At 53.1% G+C, this 20,613-nt stretch overlaps 9 protein-coding genes across 9 annotated transcripts; 2 read left to right on the top strand and 7 right to left on the bottom strand.

Moving 5' to 3' along the window:
• Nucleotides 1-227: 227 nt before the first annotated feature.
• On the top strand, nt 228-2,222 carry AYL99_09556 (hypothetical protein; the record flags this gene model as incomplete). The annotated part of the gene is made up of 5 exons (XM_018841063.1): nt 228-381; nt 429-517; nt 577-1,154; nt 1,216-1,383; nt 1,433-2,222. 5 exons carry the CDS (start codon nt 228-230, stop codon nt 2,220-2,222), a joined length of 1,779 nt encoding a protein of 592 aa, XP_018689744.1.
• A 170-nt stretch (nt 2,223-2,392) lies between these two features.
• On the bottom strand, nt 2,393-3,672 carry AYL99_09555 (hypothetical protein; the record flags this gene model as incomplete). The annotated part of the gene is made up of 2 exons (XM_018841062.1): nt 2,393-3,571; nt 3,640-3,672. 2 exons carry the CDS (start codon nt 3,670-3,672, stop codon nt 2,393-2,395), a joined length of 1,212 nt encoding a protein of 403 aa, XP_018689743.1.
• A 533-nt stretch (nt 3,673-4,205) lies between these two features.
• Nucleotides 4,206-5,060, bottom strand: AYL99_09554 (hypothetical protein; the record flags this gene model as incomplete). The annotated part of the gene is made up of 2 exons (XM_018841061.1): nt 4,206-4,687; nt 4,793-5,060. 2 exons carry the CDS (start codon nt 5,058-5,060, stop codon nt 4,206-4,208), a joined length of 750 nt encoding a protein of 249 aa, XP_018689742.1.
• Nucleotides 5,061-5,966: 906 nt separating this feature from the next.
• On the bottom strand, nt 5,967-7,003 carry AYL99_09553 (hypothetical protein; the record flags this gene model as incomplete). The annotated part of the gene is made up of 2 exons (XM_018841060.1): nt 5,967-6,847; nt 6,901-7,003. 2 exons carry the CDS (start codon nt 7,001-7,003, stop codon nt 5,967-5,969), a joined length of 984 nt encoding a protein of 327 aa, XP_018689741.1.
• Nucleotides 7,004-8,107: 1,104 nt separating this feature from the next.
• AYL99_09552 (propionyl-CoA carboxylase beta chain) lies at nt 8,108-10,288 on the bottom strand (the record flags this gene model as incomplete). Its single annotated transcript, XM_018841059.1, has 9 exons — nt 8,108-8,289; nt 8,342-8,388; nt 8,436-8,545; nt 8,592-8,655; nt 8,921-9,268; nt 9,321-9,496; nt 9,547-9,620; nt 9,677-9,838; nt 9,874-10,288. 9 exons carry the CDS (start codon nt 10,286-10,288, stop codon nt 8,108-8,110), a joined length of 1,578 nt encoding a protein of 525 aa, XP_018689740.1.
• A 548-nt stretch (nt 10,289-10,836) lies between these two features.
• On the bottom strand, nt 10,837-12,008 carry AYL99_09551 (hypothetical protein; the record flags this gene model as incomplete). Its single annotated transcript, XM_018841058.1, has 2 exons — nt 10,837-11,616; nt 11,934-12,008. 2 exons carry the CDS (start codon nt 12,006-12,008, stop codon nt 10,837-10,839), a joined length of 855 nt encoding a protein of 284 aa, XP_018689739.1.
• A 1,058-nt stretch (nt 12,009-13,066) lies between these two features.
• On the top strand, nt 13,067-14,961 carry AYL99_09550 (MFS transporter, SP family, major inositol transporter; the record flags this gene model as incomplete). The annotated part of the gene is made up of 3 exons (XM_018841057.1): nt 13,067-13,834; nt 13,928-14,206; nt 14,275-14,961. 3 exons carry the CDS (start codon nt 13,067-13,069, stop codon nt 14,959-14,961), a joined length of 1,734 nt encoding a protein of 577 aa, XP_018689738.1.
• Nucleotides 14,962-15,089: 128 nt separating this feature from the next.
• AYL99_09549 (hypothetical protein) lies at nt 15,090-16,570 on the bottom strand (the record flags this gene model as incomplete). The annotated part of the gene is made up of 3 exons (XM_018841056.1): nt 15,090-15,526; nt 15,602-15,926; nt 15,995-16,570. 3 exons carry the CDS (start codon nt 16,568-16,570, stop codon nt 15,090-15,092), a joined length of 1,338 nt encoding a protein of 445 aa, XP_018689737.1.
• Nucleotides 16,571-18,848: 2,278 nt separating this feature from the next.
• AYL99_09548 (hypothetical protein) lies at nt 18,849-20,575 on the bottom strand (the record flags this gene model as incomplete). Its single annotated transcript, XM_018841055.1, has 5 exons — nt 18,849-19,018; nt 19,102-19,774; nt 19,822-19,904; nt 19,972-20,388; nt 20,440-20,575. The coding sequence occupies 5 exons, from the start codon at nt 20,573-20,575 to the stop codon at nt 18,849-18,851; spliced, it is 1,479 nt and encodes a 492-aa protein (XP_018689736.1).
• Nucleotides 20,576-20,613: the final 38 nt, after the last annotated feature.

Genomic DNA, 20,613 nt, shown 5'->3' with positions numbered 1-20,613 from the left:
GTGTCCCGTGCCGCACAAGTAAGATAAGATGTCGACCTGGACCTCGAGATCAGTGTGCGAGTTGCATACAATCCCACCAGGCGTGTATTTTCGAAAATATATCCCCACCAAAGGAACTGGCAACTCCACCCCGTGGATCCCTCAATGAAAAGGATCTTTCTAGAGCTCCATCTAGCTTGATCTTGTGGGACAGAGTCGCCAGTGACGTCTCGAGCAAATTCAACGACATGTACCCCGGGCACGGCTTGGAGCCGTATCACTTCTCAACCTTGTCAGAGCTCTTTCGTCAAGCGGTCACACAGGCCATGCAACATCCCCATATCGAGGATGACATGTCTGAAGTCGAGTCGGCACGCTCGGGTCTGAATGGCAAACCTGTTGGTAGGCAGATCCATCTTCAAAAGGGGCTATTGACTGACCCTATCTAGATGACGATGCGCGGTTCTTGGCCGCCGTGTCCGAGGCTATCTCTCCAGAGGATGTTTCGCACTACAGCACGCAACCTCAATTCGATGAAGTGAGTTAAACCCGACTAGTGAGTTGCTACCTGAGCGGCATAACTTATTCTTGGTCAAGGCTCCTTCTCGCGTCAGGGTTTCCAAATTTGATGATGACCCGACGCTACTCTGTGGTGCTCTGGCCAAGCTTCCACCGTATCAAGAGTCCAAACTTCTCACCGATATCTTCTTCAAATATCTCGAATCCAACTGGTACTACTTTGACGAACGTTGGTTTCGTGACTTGCTTGTACAAATCTACCAAGCGACTCCTCCCAAGCCACAACTTCGGTGCACGACCGTCTGCTTGGTCTTCCTCGTGCTGGCTCTGGGCGGATCTTTCGCACATCTGGATCAGTCGGCTACAGCAAGTCTAGTTGATCACGATCATGCGTCAGAGGAGCTACCAGGTAGCGAGTTCTACAGCGTTGCAAACGGATTGATTCCCGGTGTTCTCGCTGCCATCTCGGTGGAGAGCGTGCAGTGCTGTGTCCTGATGGGATTGTATACCCTTCCGATGGAGAGCGGCGCACACCATTACACATATATCGGACTAGCTATGCGCCTCTCAATTAGTTTGTCCCTTCACCTCAATAAAATGGACGGTCAAGTTACGCCCCAAGCCCGCGAAATTCGAACGAGAGTCTTCTGGACAACGTATTGTCTTGAGAGGTTAGAAGTATTCCTTCGCCCGAGGATCAGAGCTGACCTTCCTCAGGCGAATGTCGGTGATGATGGGGCTGCCGACGATGTTGCAAGCGAGAGATATTACTGCCCCCCTCCCCAAGTGGACACCGGATTTGGATGAGCTGCATCCTCAAAAGATTGATCGTCTTATCGCCTTCACAAAGCTGACGATGGCTTTGAACAAAGTCACTGACGCCAGGTAGGAGTTCCCCATGCGTCAAAATGGCACTTACTTATGAAACACACAGCCCAGTCGACGAAACCCCTGGAAAGTTTGCCCTCGCGTGCTCGACTCTCGAGGAGTGGAAGCGCTCTCTCCCAGTTCATTTAGTGACCCAAGACGACACTACTTTGCGGGTAACCGCTCATCTAGATATCATGTACCAAATGATATGGATCTACATCGGCCGAGGGGCTTCGCTCCGACTCGCTCGCGAGCGAATCCGCCAGTTAGACGGTGTTAGCGACCCTAAACTCCCGATGATCCCTGTGTCGCAAAAGCTTTCAGAAAGATGTACCGACGCCGCCTGCACAATTGTTGAGTGGATCGACCTTCTGAGAAGTCGCAAGCGACTCGCCAAATTCTCTCACACGGACTTCCACTCTTGCAGCTCAGCCATTATCGCCCTGCTCCTGAACGAGATGCGCGACCCTCACATGCGCTATCGGTCAGCCATTGAACGAGGCATTGAGGCTCTTCGCTTCATGGCGAGCGGCAGCCAGCTCGCGAAGGACGCGCTACGCTTAGTCGAGGGCTTACACGCGGGTATACAAAAATCCAAAGGACATAACGAATGCACGTCACATAGGCAAGACGAGTCCGCTGCGCAGGATTTATACCACCAGGTGGCCCAGAGTGAATCTCTTGTGGCCAACGACACTGTGGAATACGCTCCCGCTGACTTTGCAACACTTGACTCGATGATATTTAGCGACCTGGAGCCCTCGCTGCTGCAATATCCAGATTCCGATCTCGCCCTCTTTGGATTTCACGGGTTTTATTCCACGTTCGAGACATGTGAATATGAGGGCGAATAGCGGCCACCCAAGCCCCTTCTCCAACTGACTTCCTTGACCCGCGAGGGTATCTGCTTAGGTTTCAACTTGCAACTGATTTCGACTTGACTGACGATGGACTCTGGAAATGTGGATGGCATTCGCATTACTGCTGCAGGGATAAGGGAAATTTTTCAGACTTCTACGTCCATCTATAAGCGAGGCGCCGGGGCAAATGCCTTCCGCCTTTTGGCCAGGAACGCATCGACTATCTCGAGGGCCTTGTCCAAATACTCCGGCGTGAGCGTGAAGTGCATGCGCACATAACCGCAGAAATCACTCTGCTTTTCCGTGCTGAAGCACAAACTGCCGGGGCTGATGAGCACGCCCTCCTCCTTGAGGAGCTGCTCGCAGAATTCCACGTCATCCACCACTTGCCCATCCGGAGAGGAGAATCTGACGAAAGCAATCGCTCCCGCCGTCGGCCGCACCCAGGAGACCATGTCGCTGTTCTTCCTAACGAACGCGTCCAGTACGGCCAAGTTTCGCTGTGCGTATTCGAGGTGTCTCTTCAAAATCTGCGGGCGACACCGAGGGCCCAACGCCTCCGTGGCGACGACCTCGTCGATCAGGCCGGTCGACATGACAGTGTACTGGCGCGTGTTGAGCAGCAGGGCGAGGATGTCGCGGTCGCGCGACACCATCCAGCCGATCCGCACGCCGGACATTCCCCACACTTTGCTCATCGAGCTGGTCACCACGACCCTGCTATATGTATTTTCAACCAGGGACGGCGTGGTCGTGGCCGCTGGGCTGTGGAACAGCGGCCGAAAGATCTCGTCCGCGAACACGATGATGTTGTGTTCGCGTGCAACCTCAAGGATTTCCCTTTGGAGCTTCCCGTCCAGGTGTACCCCCGTGGGATTGCTCGGATTGTTTAGGATGATCATCTTAGTCGATGGATTGATCAACTTGCGCAGCTCGGCGATGCTGGGCTGCCACCCATTGTCCGGATCTAATCGCCAGTAGGAGAGGTCGCACGGAAAGCTCTCGGGCAGGCCGAGCAGTTGCGGGTACGTGGGATACTGGCAGATGGCGTGGTCGCCGGCCTGCAGCAGGCTCTGCAAGACGGTCAGGTTCGCACCTGTGGTGCCCGTCGCGGTGATGACGTGCTCGGGCCGGATGGTCTCGTTGTATAGACTCGCGATCCGCCCGCGCAGCTCTGGCGTGCCCTGCGGTGAACCATTATTCATCTTCATGGACCGGAATTGCAGCGCGCGCTCGGTGGCCTCAGGGTTGCTGGACAGAGAGACCAAGTCGTCTAGGGATATGCTTGGAGCGGCACTCCCACCGAGGACATACTGAGCATTGTCTTTGTTGCCTTCGATCCACTACATAGACAACTCGCAGAATGAGTCATAGGCTGTCGAAGAGGTTGGTGAGAGGAGCGGAGACTTACATTCGGAAGCTGGAATGTCGCGAGTCGCACCATTGTGTGCGTATCAATGTAACGAACGCCGTCTCGCTCTCGGAAATTTCAACGAGTAAAGTGTCCGAAGCGTCGAATCTGTCGACCGTGGTGATAAATAGATAGATATAACTCGACGAGGCCTTGGCCATTATGTATACGCGCCCTTGGCTGACATGTGGCTCGGCTATACTCAATACTGCGTAGCACGAAGACAAGGCGCCCCAGCGTGCACCTGCTAGTGACTCCTTGACATCACCTACGCAATATTATGGGCCTCGTCCCTTTGAGCGAGATCGACACCGCCGTCGCTAATACTAGCCTACTTAGCCAGTCTAGTGAGCCCCAAGAACAACCCCAATCTCTCATATATTTATGTTCGAGCTCATCGCGCTCATATCCAGGCTCGGGTTTCGGAGATGTGATTCTGATACTCTTCCCTACAAGTACAAGGGGTGGGGTTGATTGCAGAATTTGCGAGTCCGAGATCCATGATCACTATATCGAGTTAGGCGACACGTGGGCATCGCCCAACCCAGCCCATGCTTCCGACCTCACTACCACGGAAGCGGTCCTTCTATGGATGTAAAAGTGCCATTCGGCCCATCCTCGTCGGTGCTGATGATCAACCTGCACGCCTCGACGGCCCCCTCCGCCGGGTCGCCGCCGTACTCGTGAAACCCATTCAAATTGGTGGACCGAAACCCCGGGTCGACCATGTTGACCTTGAAGCCGCCGCGTTTGTTGCCGAGCTGCACGGCATACTGCGCGCCGAGCATGTTCATGGCGGCCTTGGAGGTGAAGTATGGTTTCGCGTCGTAGCCGTAGAACGGGCGCGAGGCGTCCAGACAATATGTGATGGAGCCGAAGTTGGACGACATGAACACAATGCGTGGGTGGGGTGACTTCTCCATCAACGGGATGAAGGCCTCGGTGACGCAGGCCGCGCTGATGGCATTGGTCTCCATCACTCCTCTCAAGTCATCGCGGAAGCTTTTGGCGCCTGGCGTCGACATGATTCCGGCGTTGTTGAGGAGGGCTGTTGACGGGAATTAGCTTGTCATAGGGGGAATCTGGATCTATAATAGATGGGCGAGATGGGAGTCATACCGAGACTGGAGGAAGAAGGGAACATGTCACTTACCATCCAGTCGGTCATACTTCTCTTCGACATACTTCGCAGCCCGCGCGATCGATTCATCGTTATTGATGTCCAGTTCCAAAGCTTCGACAGTTGTGTTTTTTGCGAAGTGGGTAACCGCAGCGGCGGCTTCCTTGCCCTTTTGAGCGTCCCTAGAGCAGAGAATGATGCGGTAGTTGGGCTGCTCGGTGGCTAGCTTCTTCACACATTCGAACCCGATACCCTGATTTGCCCCGGTGATCAGGACGACGGTGTAGGATGAAAGCGACATGGTGACGGTCAGCTAAAACAATGTCCAAAAAGCGGTATGGCCCTCCGGCGGCAGTGAAAAGGGCTGTAAAATAGTTGGGAAGAAGATTGAGGACATGAATTCGCAGCAAACTCTTCTCGAAGTGGGAGTCTTTTATAGACATGGGTCGCCGTCATCCGCCCCAGTTGGCCTTCTGGATTGTTAAGCAAGGGAGCATCCATAGACCCCGAGGCGAGCAGACAGCATCCCTCTTTCGGTGGCCTGTGCCACAACGAAAATTCTCCTCGAGACTGTCGATGGCACCGTGGCAAGAAAGGATAACCACATAACCATATTCGGAGATGGCGAGGCTCTGGTAATAAAGATCGGAAATGCAAGGTGGAGGCCCGCGAGCTGCAGCTAAGGCTTAGTTTCGCGAGCGGACGAATCGTCTTCGATGCTGCTGACGGCGACGACATCAGCGCTGATGAGCATGTGGTCCGGTGAAAGTCGGTATACCTCTATATGCCGGTTGTCTCATGGTTAATGGGCATGTTTTTGCGCAGCCGATGGTTCCGATAATCCAAACGAGTTGCTGCTGGATTTTGATGGTGCTCATACAACGATGGGGTAAAATGGCTCTATCTTCTCCGGGGGTAATATCGAGGACAACCCATTTGCAGTAGTGCCAGCTACTATATTATTTGGGTGAAGACTCAAGCAGACAATCAGCCCTAACTCCAATCAGATGTCCCAGAAAGAGAGCGTCTCATCAGGTGCACAAGGAAACCCGCATTTCCATCCATTTCTGCTCCTTTGTTCAGCCGTCCATAGTTGAATCACAAGATAGGGGTTATTCCTCTCAATATCAGTGAGAGATGCAGATGTGACACGAGAATACCCGTAAAGAAGGTAGGAGAAATTCCGTCGCTGCATCGACAAACAACATCACAAAAGGACGTTCAAGAGCAGGACCTTGAACACCCGCCTGTACGACCAAAAGCTCCTCGCAAATTGCTTTCCGAGGTGAAGCCATCCAAGTAACACCCACTTATCTTTCCCTTCTGTGTCAAAGATATGGGGGTCCAGGCTGCCAAACCAGCAGTCAAACTCGTCTTGGATGTTGATTTCATCATCAATTGATTCACCCAGATAATCACTCTGTAGCGAGGACTGGCCGAATGCATTTCTCTGGTCTGTTTCGCCGGAGCCAACCAGCCAATTGATCTGTTCTTTTCCGCCGAATGATCGAAGATATGGTCGGACAGCCTTCTGGGGTGTTCTGGAGGCGGTGGATGAGAGAGGCCCATTACCGCCTGATGGGTCTCCCTTTCCCAAATAATCTGGCAGATACTGGTGTGCGACACAGCTGGGTCGAAGTCCTTTGTCGCCACTTGACTTAGTGGCACCAATTTCCTGGAGGAAGTCTCGGTACCTTTCCAGGTCGTGCATGCATTCGACCCAGCATTCCGCAAATTCTGGGAAATTGGCATCGAGTTGCTTAAGCATGTCGAAGGACAAGTAGACATAGGAAATCATATACTCCGCGTTGTCTGGGATTCGATGCATCAGCATATCCAAAAAGGCCTTGTTGCCATTCCGCCAAAGTCTCCCTGGCAAATCGTGTCGGTGGGCCAGTGTTCGAAGGTCATCAGAAGCTGAACGGTGACGACACGCCAGGAAAAAGTCATGTTGTTCGTGGAGTAGGGATCGTTGGAGGGCTATTAGTGCTTGCCACAGTTTAGGACTTAATTTTCTGTCGTTGTAGACTTGCTGGGTTTGAATCTCGATACATGTCTTCTCAATCATAATGAGCCGCCGATATATTTCTGCCAACGTTATCAGCATATGGTTGGGAGTCTTGCCCACTATAGAGAGTCACCTTGGACCTCCTTGACAAGTTGTTCTGGTGAAATTGGGCGGGTTTCTGGCTGTAAGAGCATTTGAGTGTCTTCATCAGTCTGCGAACATTGCCCATTGCTCATCCTTTCCAACTCTTCCATTAGAGGATCATTTTCGGAAGTAGAGGAACAGCTGTGCTCGTCTTCCCAAGGTTTTGTCCCACATTTGCTTGCCAACAGACTGTTCCATGCCGGTGGATCCTTTCTCTTGGCCTGGATAATCGGTACTTCTTCAAGGCCTCGATGCATATCCCACACAGAAGTGCCTGGGGTTGGCGGTTTTAACGACCACGGCCTTCCAGTTCGTTTTCCTTTCTGGCATGCTTGTGCAGACTCTTGCAGAATTCTTTGTCGTATACTTCCCGAGCTCAGAGCGGGACTAGTGGAGAGTGATGCACATGGGCGTGGGATGCTGAGGTCCGCGTCCATGGTTAACTTGGGTCCTATGCTGGCCAGAGAAGATGGTGACGTGGAATTAGCGGGGCGTGCACGGAGAGGCACACAACTTGTTCTAGGGAAAGAAACACGAGTACACGCATCGAGGCATGTGAGGGATAGAAGAATGAAGAAGAAGGCGAGAACTCAAGAAGTGTGGGAGGTATCTCTTATATAGTGCGAAGGTGGATTGATTGTTAGGGACCTGCGACGGGGGGCTTTGACTGGAACAACCCCAGAGTCACTATGTCGGGGGGACCGGGGATGATATGGCACTAGACCGAAATGAGCAGATTTCTCAAAATAGTCAAGTGCGATAGGACGGAGTGGCCAATCAGAACAGCGTACAAGGTATCAGATGGGACTTCTGTATGCTGCAACGTCTTCTAATTGCCAAATACAGAAATCATCCTGCAGCAAGACCTCAGTACTGAGCTCAGTGGCTGTCGATGAATAACGATGCTCGGGGTTGGAGACTGGATCCGAGCACTACGCTCTTTAGCTCATCCGGTGTGTGCGCTGTACGACACGAATATTGCCAGATGCACCGCTGAGATGCATTGAGGCATAGCGCTCATTTTCTATTTTCAGACTGATCTTCTATCCAGGGAATCAGGACACTGCGACCTCAGGCGAATGATGGCTGAATTTTTCCACAATCTCTCTGTTTCAGTCGCTCGGGTAGATTCGTCTCATACCTGGAGGGAGTCGTGATCAGAAAGGTTTAACAACAAATATAGAGTAGGGATCTTCTTACATGTCCTTTGTCCATTCACAGACCAAAGACCGTGTCATGGCCGGGTCGATGATCTCTTCGATCCCGAAATAGTTCGCCGTGCGAACTGGATTCATCAGGTTGAGGTACTCCGCTTCGAGTCGGTTGTAGACCTGTTTGTAGTTGTCTCCGGCTCTTCGAAGCTCGGCTCGATGGTTCACTATCGCTTGTTAGTGCATTGATTCATTATGGACGGGGACAGAATTGCACACCTTCAATCCCACCATCAAGTGGGAGTGAACCCCAGTTCACTGATGGCCTGAAGACTGTTAGTTGAGTCATTGCAGGATGTTATCACGGTCTCACCATGCAACCCGGCAATTTGGATTTCGGTTGTCGACGAGAATCGCTCCTCCAATCCCATAGCACCGCCGGGTGATGATGGTATAGATAGGGATTGTCGTGGAAAAATAGGCCTAGCTACTGATCAGTAAAACAGTGGGGAGATGTCAGATGGCGCACCTTGCACAGCTCCATTGCCCATTTCATGCAAGCACTCCTCTCCGCAGCGGTGCCGATCGCAAATCTGGTATATTGTTAGAAGAAAAGATCTGTGCTAGGAAAGACATGGCCGTCGGAGGAGACTCGCCCTGGTATATCCAAAAGTTGTATCAAGGGAAGGCCCATCACATCACAAAGTTTGATATGCTTCATCAATTTCTGGCAGCCTGGTGTGTCCATGGCTCCGGCATTAAATTGAGGATCACTGAGAAGTGGTGTTAGCTTGTACCAGTGTCGTGGATTGAACGCTGTTCCTTGAACGAAACGAAGGAGTTGTAGAAGACACGTACTCTGCAAAAATGCCTACTGGCCTGCCCCCCAATCGAGCCAAGCCCACCACCACTGTCCTGCCCCATAGTCGTCCGATCTCGAAGAATGATTCCCTGTCAACAAGGTGGTTGATGATTGATCTGACATCGTAGGATCGTTGGCGTCGTCTTGGTATGGACTCCCTTAGCTCAGGGCATTTTCTGTTCGGATCGTCTGTTGCTGGCACAACAGGCGGTAACACGCCGCCGTGGTTCGGGACATATTGCAGAAACTGTGCTATTTGATCGTAACATCCACGCTCGTCTGCCGCCAGGTTATCGATAACTCCATTGCAGCAATGGATTTCCGCTCCTCCGAGCTCTTTCGGACTGGGACAGCGTCAAACATGCACCGAGAACCACGGCGGTCAACAGCACAAACCTCAGATCTTCTTCGAACGTGGCTCCTTCCACCACCTTTGGGCCGGCGTTGAAGAGTGACCCAATGTCATTTGCCATGACTGAGAAGTGACATCCGGCTGCTCGCGCGGCACCCAGACCAACGGCTGGGCCGACCACGGCAGCGCAATTCGGGATGCCCTGGTCCAATTGCCGCATCTGACTGTCTGTCAGTGAGGTCTCAATGCTCTGGGCTCTGCACTACTGACCACCCATGGCAGCAACTCCAATTGAGGGATGTAAGACGCTTGCTGAGTTCGGTATGTGGTTATTGATCCGCCGCCTGTGGTGTATCAGCACTCGAGGACGCCACTAGAAACACGGAAGTTGCCCACTTACCCGAAGAGCCGTCGACCAATTTGATCATGGGCAGCCTCATATGTACTGCAAGCTTCTCCATGTACAGGGTCTTGGCCATGAGCGCCCCGTCGGCATGGCCTGCGCGGAGAGTGAAATCGTCCGCCGTCAACAATACCCGTCGATCCCGGATGTTCCCAAATCCTGGCCAGCTGTCAGTTGACGTTGCTCTCATGAACTGTTCGCCATCTTGCCTTGGACATTATTGCTAGGCACAAAGTCGGCGATGATCTCCTTTTCGGCCTCGACGAGGTTTTCCGACGACGGATTGGCCTTGACCCACGTCGCCGTGCCGGCCGCACTCCCGACTTCTCGAAAACTGCCCTGATCGAGAAGCATTTCAACCCTCTCTCGGACCCATAACTTTCCTGCCTCTTTGTGCCGAATGTAGCCCGTCGTGTTGGTCTTGGGGGTTTGCGCGAGTTTGCGAACTTGATCCAGCTCCGCAAGCACGTCGGACCAGTCTGCCGGGCCTTCAGACGATTTTGTCTTCTTCGGCCGGCGAGCGTTGGGCTTCCCAGAGACCTGCTGCTGGATCTGGTCGAGTCGGGCATTCGCCTTTGTCTTGCCTTTGGCGGTGTCGTCGATTGTCATGATTGGCTTCCTTGATATATTAGGCCTAGCATAGACCGGGATTGTGTTATTGTGCCAAAAGGCTTCCGGATATGTATTCGGCGTCCCGCAGCTCAGCTCATTCGACACAATGTGCTGGAATTTAATGTTTCAATGAGGCGGATGCGAAGGATGAGCTCAATGACAAGGCTGTACGGAGTACCAGCCTCATCATACCAATCGACATGCCTCGGTAACAGACAATAGCCCGTCCAAGCGCTGGCACGGCCCCTCACGCTTATGTTATTGACTCGTACCGACTTGCCGAGGGCGATCTTACAGCCGAACTTATGATGGTACATACCTACCGGCAAATCCGCCTTTGGTTTAGTTGTTGATCACCATCACTTTTGACAACTGTGGGAATCCCGCGTCCTTTTCATTTCGACGCAAGGACAAGTTGTGCATAAGAAAGGGATGAACGCAAACTGTAACGAGAGACCAAGTTGTGACCCAACGCATCTACTGATTGGAGGGTAAAAAGGGACAGCGACTTCGAGTTTTGATGAGATACATACAGCTTTGATCATTCAAACAAGATACTTTACGAAAACTTCGGCACATTTCGTACCCGCGTCGTCCACCTTGTCGTACAGGTCGGCGTGAGTGAGACCATCGATAACATACAGCTCTTTGGGTTCCTCGGCCTTCACGATCCCGTCTTCGCTGTACCACTTAGTTGCCGCCTTGGTGCCGGTGATTAACAAGATGGGCCTGGGGCTGATCAAGCTGTTGAACGCAAAGGCGTCGAAGTTCCCAACCATGTCCCACTCACGAGGGAGAGTGATGTTGGACGCGTGTGGGTACTTGCCGCGGGGCGTGTAATAGTACTGGAACAGGTCCGTGAAGCTCCCTGGCAGGGCGTCAGCATCTTTCGCATTATTGGGCAACATGTGCACCTCAGGGCTCTTCAGCCCGCCGGCGTCGCTGTTTCGATCTTTCGTGGCAGCCTCGAGCCGGGTGTGGAGGACGTCCACATTGGACGAATCCTTGTTGAAGCCGCGGCGGGACATCGTGCCCACACAGACCGCCGCCGAGGTGGCCACGGCTTTGAAGCGAAGATCAACCTGTGCTGCCATGGGCGCGTAGCCGCCAGAGGCGCAGATACCAAGCACTCCAATCTTGTCCGAGTCGACGTCGGAGCGGCCGACGAAATAGGTCACGGCGTTCTTGACGTCCTCGATGCGCTGATAGGGGTCTTCGAGGTTGCGAGGTTCGCCTTCAGACTCGGCCTGATAAGCGGCATCGTATGCGAGGCAGGTAAGCCCAGCTTTACTCAAGACGCGAGCGTAGTTGGCCGGCGCTTGCTCCTCGATGGACGTCCATGGGTGTCAGATACCGAAGTCTGCCCCTTTGCGGTCTGGTGAGCTGGGTGCAGAGTGGTATAGGTGTGCAGCTAGCTTGTAGGTACGTGAATAGACGAAACATTCTCTGGCTTTGGGATGGAACTCATGAGGTGGAAGTCAACTTACAAAAAGGGCTGGTACAGTGGGTGATTGTGTCGAAGTTTAAGTATTGCTGGCCCTTCTACCACGATAATACCTGCGACTTTCTCTCTCTTTAATACTCAGCAACGACGAACTTGATCCCCTACGCAAGCTGCGGGATTGATAACCCATAGACAGACCTGCACCTGTATTTGGCCTGTGTCCGTGAAGCTTCGGACTCCACTTTCTCGAGGGCGACGGATTTCGGGCGCCATTTGGTTACAGGGTTTTCAGCTGCTTTACGCTTATCTCCTTCGTTTTGTATTTCGCGGACATTGAGGCGCGTGGAATTTGATGATTCGATAGCTGTCTCACCACCAGAGTTACCTCAAAGTCCTTGTCTCCGTCGCTTCCACCTGGATGTAACGATGTGACATGTGTTCTATCAGTGAGTCGAGGCTTGAAACTCGGCATATTCTTTGAGTCGGTGAGTCTGAGTGTCTTATTACTCTTTCGCTAGATTTGTGATCTGTCTATGGTATGCCGCGCTGAGTTGGAAACCCGAAAATCTTTCTTTCCTTCTAGTATGTTGAGACACAGTAAAAGGGGTGGTGGGCGCTTCAGGCGCCGTTGAAGAGCTGTCGTTTCCACGTCTATCTGAGAGCAGTCTACCAATGATATTCAATGCGGACAGCCCGCTCGCGTCTTCAGAAGCCAACCACGGAAGCGACGATTGGCCCCTTTCGAGGCTGGTATGAGGTAATTTGAAGCGGTATCCCAGTCTGCTTCCACCATTTTTCAATAACCGAACCCGCCGCTACGGGAAAGATTTTCATCGCAGCATTGTGGATGACGATATTGCACATGGGGAGAGAGAGGGGTTGATTCTGCACACTTTCTACGCCAGCCAATCTTGAGGTTTCCCACGATGATCTCGTGGAGGAGCAACGGACGAGCTAGAAAGCTTGAGAAGGCTTCGCTGCAGATCCTGGCTGATCGAATGCCGCTACCCGCAATGAAAGAGTCGACCTATCCAACAAGACAGTGTTGATGGGTCTGCAGACGTAATGCAGTTAGTTGAATTCTTCCGAGACTTTCGCCGATCGCAACGTCGCTGCTCGACCTGGTAAGGTTGCTATTATCCTGACCCTGGTAGCAATGAGAGAAAAAGGGTGCGAGGCGTGATGGGGCCACGAGGAATCTGCTGGAGGCTGCCGCTGGGAGAGATATAAAGACAGCGGAAGCCAAGTTCCATGAAGGGCGTAGAGCATCTGACTGGAGGCTCTTCATTTCCAAATATCGCGCTCCAGGATTGCTCCTTCTCTCTACCAAGATGGACTTCGACAAGCCCCTGGACCAGGCTCATGAGGACAGAAAGGGATCGCAACTCCGAGCGATGCGACATCAATCAGTGGCATCTCGGCGTCTGAGTGAAGCCCAGGCCATGAAATTGGCAGAGGACGACACCGCCATCGTCGACGAGGAAATTGCAGAATTCGAGGCCGATCTGGAGGCACGGCCGGTCAAGAGCACCTTTCTCAATCCGCAAATCTCATTCAATGACCCCCGTCACTTCACCTGGCTCCTCGTCGGGTTTGCCTCGATGGGCGGCATGCTCTCCGGCCTTGACCAGAGTGTTATCTCTGGTGCTTTGCTCTACATGCCCGACGATCTACATCTGAGCACGTCCCAAGTCAGTTTGACCAGCTCTGCTGTACCCCTTGGCGCCATTGGAGGTGCTCTCATTCTGGGTCCCATCAACGAGCTGGTCGGTCGAAAGATGGCGATTATCATTGCCTTGATCCTCTACACCATCGGCGGCGCGCTGGAAGCCGGTGCGATTAACTTTGGTATGATTGTGGGCGCACGAGTGGTCCTCGGCATGGGTCTCGGTCTTGAAGGAGGTACCGTTCCCGTCTACGTTGCAGAATCGGTCCAGAAAAAATACCGCGGCAACCTGGTCAGCCTGTACCAATTCATGATCGCCTTTGGAGAGGTCATCGGCTACGTAGTCGCTGCTATTTTCGTCAACGTCCCGTCCGGATCCTGGAGGTATATGCTTGGCTCGTCCCTGGTCTTCAGCACCATTATGCTCGTGGGTGTAAGTGTCCCTCATGAAATCATCTGCCGTTCGCGAAAGCATTATTTCCAATGAATTTCCTATCCCATCTGTTCGATACTGATGATAGACTAGATGCTCTTTATGCCCGAATCCCCACGAATGCTGCTGCACAAGGGCAAGATCCTGGAAGCGTTCGCCGTGTGGAAACGCATCCGAGGCCTTTCCAGCGCCGAAGATCGCAAGGAGTTCTTCATCATGCACCATGCCCTCGATGCTGAGATCCACGAGGGTGACGCAGAGCGCCGGAGATTTGTTTGGCTTGATTTCTTCACCAATCCCCGTGCACGACGAGCCATCGTTTACGCAAATATCATGATCGCGCTTGGCCAGTTGACCGGGATCAATGCAATCGTAAGTCTTCGTTGGGCTGTTTTTGATCTGGATCAAAATTGCTAATTGTGGTGCCTTTTTCCTCATAGATGTACTACATGTCAACCCTGATGTCCCAGATTGGATTCGACAAGAAGCAGTCCGTCTTCATGTCCCTCGTGGGAGGTGGATCTCTCCTCCTAGGCACCATCCCCGGTGTGCTGTACATGGAAAAGTTCGGCCGTCGCTTCTGGGCCAACACTATGCTCCCCTGCTTCTTCATCGGCCTCATCTTTGTCGGCGTCTCGTACCAGCTGCATTCGGTCACCGCCACGGAAGGGATGTACCTCACGGGGATCATTCTGTACAATGGCTTCTTTGGGTCATACGCGTGCCTCACTTGGGTCTTGCCCAGCGAGGTCTTCCCCACATACCTACGATCCTACGGTATGGAGTCCACCGACATCAACCTCTTCTTCGGCAGCTGGTTGGTGACCTACTTCTTCTCCGACATGCAGCGGGCGATGACCAAGACCGGGCTGACACTCGGCTTCTACGGAGGCATCGCGGTGCTCGGCTGGATCTATCAGCTTCTGTTCATGCCCGAGACGAAGAACAAGACCCTGGAGGAGATCGACCTCATTTTCAGCCAGCCGACCGGCCAGCTTGTGAGACAGAATATGCGAAATGTCGCCCGCGGCATGAGTGATATTGCACATTTCAGATTTGGCAAGATCCTCTCACCGGTGGAAGAGAGTCATGAGGTGGAACGGCACATCGACGAAATCAAGGCGTAGTGTGCGGTCGAGACACGACATGGGATAGAGCAATGGACCTGATGCGATTCTTTAGATTTTACTCTCACCATGATAACCAGATATCTTCCACATTTTCTGCAGTGAAACCATGTGTGCCACCATCGGTCTCAATCCGTCACCGCTGCCGCCGTCACCTGTGCTGCACTGGCCACATCCTTACCAAGGTCCACATGACCATTCGCGCCGCCCTTCGCGTCCCCATTCGTCGCGTTCTTCTTATAGTACTGTGTGAAATCATGCTTCAGCACATTTGCACCGTACCGGAACTGCCTCGCAAACTCCTCGTCGGTCTCGGTGCGCAGGCACATTTTTAGGAAGTCGTCGTTCTCCAGCGCCTTGTCCGGATCCTGGCCGAACAGGCGGACGATGTTCGCGCTCGAGATCGGGTCCACGACCTCGTTGTACTTCTGCCGCCGGACTTCCGAGTACTTGTCCAGGATCGACTCGTCCGCGAGCCCCTCGTAGATGCCCACCAGGCAGTCGTACAGGCCGCCGATGTCGACGATGCCGCCGGTCAACCCCATTCCGCCGAAGGGGTTACACACTGTCTTCAGAGTCAGCAACAAGGCAGGCGCCTTTCTAATCTTTTTCTTCTCTTCTTAATTGCTCGGGCACGTACAGTGTGCCGCATCTGCAGCGAGACAGAACCGTCCGACGCGCATACTCGGTGCGAGTCGCTGGTGGATGCGGTACGGACTGAAATTGACGACCCGATATTCGTCGGGCTTGGGGTGTCCAGGCAGCATCGTCTCGAACTTCCACGGCTGTCTCTCCCGCAGCTGTTCGTTGGTTAGGCCCGGTTTCTCCCCGTATGTGACGCGGTACAGGCCGTCCTTGCCGATCTTCGCGGCCATGTACCAGTGCTCCGGGTGGATGATGAAGTTCGAGTCGAGCCAGCCGAACTTAGAGAAGTCGTAGTATGTCTTGCCATTGTCATCATCAGCCTGAGCCATAATTACGTGCCAAAATTTCTCGATATAAGACAGGATCGGATCAGAAGAAAGAAGCTTACATTGGTCGCCACAATCTGCTCGTCCCACGTTTTGCCGGGGAACTCTTTATCCCCGAACAAGGACCGCCGCACCTGGCTGTTCGCGCCGTCGCAGCCGATGACGTACTCGGCCTCGAGCCGCTTCTCGCCCTCGGGGGTCTCGCAGATGACCCAGGCCTTCTGGTCGTCCTGGCCGATCGAGACCACCTTGTGGCCCCACGACACCGTCGCCGAGGGCTGACGGCCAATGTGGTCCATGAGGATCTTGCCTAGCCGGTTCAGCGGCAGACAGACCATGCGGTCCGGGTCCTCCTCGACGCCCATCTTGACGCCCGCCAGGTACGTGCCGTCCAGCTTGCGCCAGCACACCGAGTCCGGGTGGAATCCCTGGGCACGCAGGTCGTCGACGATGCCCGCCCGTCGCAGCTCGTACATCGCCGGGGAGCCGTAGTGTGTGGCCCGCGGCTGCTCGTCGAGTTTGACGGACATGTCGATGAGGTGGACGGGGATGCCTTTCTTCGCGAGCATGAGCCCGAGCAGCAGGCCTGAGGGCCCCGCCCCGACGATCAACGCCCACGGTTTTGATGTGGATGACATCCTGTGAAGACGAAGGAGGATGTCTCTTCGCAGGTTACAATTGGTGAGGGACGGAAAGATAGATGCTGGTCAACTCGTTAGATAGAAAACAATAGGGGCGACATCCAGAATTATTTGCCGAGTTTTCATGCCATCTCCATTCGCTTGAAAGCAAGATCGAATGACTTCTACTGTACGGAGTAGTGGCACCTGCTCGCATAATGTGGGGTAGACCCGAAGAAGGAGTAAAAGGGGGTAATTGTGGGGTAGAGAGGTCGTGGGGAAGGGGAGCTCAGCCTTGCGGACGGACTAACTGACCACAATCAAGTCCTCACACTCTCTGCTATATCGTCCACGTCAAGTACATTACCAAAAACCAAGACCATAGAGAAAGACAGTTGGGGTATTGGGCAAAGAAGGGACTACACGCATACTGAGCTGCATGAGAGTGGATGCTTTTCGGTTCCAGGTTCGATGTGCATGCGTTGAAAGAGCCTCTTGCTTCATCAATCGTCGAAGGAAGTGTGTTATTGAAAGTCACTGGCAACGACGTTCGATCGGAACCAGTAGCTTTGGCCAATTGCAATAGCACTTCAGACGGTCGAAAGTATCAAGATGTTGCTTTCGCATCCTTTCTTATAACGTCGAGAATGCGCAGCGCACCGCAGTGCAGTACGTATGCTGCAGATACTCCTGTCCATACCTTTCATTGGCTCGAACCGCCGTTCTTCATGGGTATTAGATGCGTGTGTATCTCGATTTGATTCGATATGCATGTCATGACAACTTCGGAGTGGCCTAGCTCTCGGGGCGATGCCTGGAGAGATAGAGGCAACTAGGCATTGTCCCGGGAGTGTTGGGCTTCTTGTGCACCTCCCAGATATCCTGTGTGGGCTCACAGGAACAGCGTTTCTGGAGGTGGCCTGATATCCAGTTGTTCTTTCTCCTGACAAGCACCGAATAGGTCCGAAATATTCCCCAACCTCTGCGGCTGGACGCCCAGGATGTGGACTAGGGCTTGGTCCTGACTGTTTCAATCCTCATGGTCCCGAGCGTGGCCACATACCCACGGCCTGATACCCTGGCCTGGACCTGATATTTAGCAACCGCCTCTCTCCGCACTTTGGTAATGTCTTCACTGCCCTCTTCATATGTCCATGCCGCCGTGAGAAAGCCCCCAAGCTACAACATGCTACCGTAGACATTGCCGGTCGCTGCCGGAACGCCGGAGGTTACTGAGTAGGAAACAAAATAGTATTAGACTATGGGACCGGACTGACAAAGAGCCGTTGCTTGCGCCCTGGTTCTGTTCTTCGTACATAGTGCTCATTTGTCCTTAGCTCTCGGAGTCGTTCTGCAATATTGTCCACGTTCCTTGCGGGGCCTTCACGGAGGCGTGGGCGGCCGAAGCTTAGCTGGCCCACAGGCCCCTCCGATCAGCTCAGCCTCCGAGCGAACCGCCAGCGACGTGTGTGACGGATGCAGCAGTTCAACAGAGCCACAGAGACCCGAGGGAGGACTTTCCCACAAACCGACTACCAAAATGCCGAAGCGAAGTTGGTCGTGGTACTCTCCATCCTTCGTGGCGGTGGGAAAAGATCGTCTTGTAGGCGTGCTGTGCGTGCCACCGTCAACAACCGGCCGAAGCGGAGTCAATTGGAAGAGGAAAGAAGCGACGCTCAACCTGTCGAAGAAAGGGGCAGCCTGCGGGATGTGCTCGTCCTTGGACTGTGGACAAACTTGTGGGAGACGACTCCCAACCCGTCCGTAGGGGCCTCCTTTGCAGAGTTACAATATCAACTCCTTTTGTGGGTGAGAACATCAGACTTCCAATTGAATAGGAATGCCCTTGACTCTGAGAGAAGACTAGACGCAGGGTTGGTGGTACGAATAGTGGGCTACTTCAAACGCTCCTCGGTATCGCACTCCGCGTGATTTCTATCTTTCATCGAAGCGAAAAGATTCGTTTCTCTTGGTGCGCGACATCTGACAGCTGTATGTTGTTTTGTTGATGGAATGCATTCCTTTCTTCTTAACAGCTATCAAAGCTCTTTCCAACACGCTATGAGCATTCTTCGTCGTATCTTACCTTGCCTCTTGCGAAGGATATCATCATTTTCAATAGCATCCGCCCGTTCTGTCTCGATTTGAGATAATGCTTGTCCATTGCATTGCACTACTCTGTCCTCGTTAGGAGGGGACTGCTGTCCGCCTCCGCGAGAAGATACTGTTCAGGAGGACAATTCGTCATCAAAATAGTGCTTTTGCGCGTCTCCTCGATTGCTCTGTGGAGGAGCGCTCACAGACGGTACTGTCTTCTCGGGCCTTCACGTCTGCGTGCATAAGGATGTAATGATCCGCGAGGGACGAGAGGATCCAACTCCGCGGTATTGATCAGTGCTGGGTCGGCTTCGTCCAGAGATTTGAGGCCCGCTAAACGCATGGCCGTCTCGACTTCATCTTTCAGAACTGGTCATGAGAAAGGCCAGATTAGCGGGATACGAGCAAGGTGGCAATCAAGAAGTAAATGATGGCAGAGGAGAAAAACTTACTGTTGACAGCATGGATCACGCCTTCTTTGCCGTAGTTGATGGCATACATGAAAGGTCTGCCTAGACCGACGCCACTTGCCCCAAGACAGATTGCTTTGAGAATGTCCGATCCTCTCCTGAACCCTCCGTCAATGAACACCTCCATGTGATCGAATACCTCAGCACACTCTCTATGGAGCTCCAACAACACGAGAATGGAAGCCGGAGCACCGTCCAGAGCCCGACCTCCGTGATTGCTCACCACGATCCCTTGACAGCCCATGTGCATGGCGATTCTAGCATCAACTGCTGATTGAATACCCTTGAGGACAATCGGCAGATTTGTTTGTCGACGCAACCAGGCAAGGTCGTCCCAGCAGAAACCGGGGTCAATGAATGATCCCACGCTCCTGGCGAGGCCCGAGCCCTTGTGGTCGCTCCCAGGAGCAGCGCCTCCGATACCACCGGAATACAACGTGTCGATCTTTATTCGTTCGTCTGCTTCTCTCTTTGACACAACGGGGAGGTCGACGGTGACAAAGAGAGCTTTGATCTGCGGCCGGCTGTTGATAACTTTGAGAAGTTCTTCGGTCTTTGATCTGTCTTTGTTGATATATAATTGGAAGAAGAAGGGGTAGTCCTTGCCCGCAGCATCGAGGATCTCAAGTAATGGGAATGATGCCGTCGTCGATATCTGAAGTATGTCAACCAAAAAAGCCCGCAACGGCGAGATGAACTAACCGTCTGTATAATTCCGGTGGCTGCAGCGCCCTTGCTCAGCGCCAGCTCACCCTCTGGCCCAGCTGTCTTGCCAACCCCGGCCGCTGGTCTTCTGTTAGCATTATAGAATTACCGGAGACGGCGACCTGCGCCAAGTTTCAGGAGACTTACGTGCAATCCATATGGGAAGCGACACTTGGCAACCCATCATTGTCCCTCTCGTAGATACCGTCGAGACGTTCCTCAATATCCGAGGCCTGAACCATAGTTTTCTGAATAGATCGTGATTTGCGTCTCGAGTGATGTTGTCGTTCGAGGCCCCCGAGATAAAAGTCCAGCTCTTCTCTGAGAGAGATTTCTTTGCCGCATCTTCGAAGTCGTATATGTTGATGAAGGTGTCCAGTGATGGCTTACCTCCTTTTTTTGGACTTGCTGTCAGGCCTTGACCAGGCGGCACGTCTGGAAGCCTTGTCCCTGGGTCGAGGTCCCCGATTTGCTCTTGAGGCAAGAGGTTGGTCTTGATGAGATTTGGTTCGTGGACCTCCGAATAAGCCTCGGTGGCATCTCTACCAGCATATGCATATATGACTATCATATCTCATGAGTGTTGCGCTGTCTCCAAATATGAAGTTCCCTTACTGTCTGCTCCACCTGGGTGCTCTGGCGCGAATCTAGTCATGTCGTACACTTTTCCCTCGACGACAATCCAGCAGTCATTGCGCGTGGTATGTGATTGGACATCAGCGGCGGAGATGGATTTCGTTGAGCTTGCCATCTTTTCCTTTCTTCGCGCATGCAGTCTAGCAAGGCCTC

Source organism: Fonsecaea erecta (assembly GCF_001651985.1).
Source record: "Fonsecaea erecta strain CBS 125763 chromosome Unknown Scaff9, whole genome shotgun sequence".
Taxonomy (NCBI): domain Eukaryota; kingdom Fungi; phylum Ascomycota; class Eurotiomycetes; order Chaetothyriales; family Herpotrichiellaceae; genus Fonsecaea; species Fonsecaea erecta.
The sequence above is the reverse complement of the archived record's forward strand: the minus strand, read 5'-3'. Positions and strand labels throughout refer to the sequence as shown.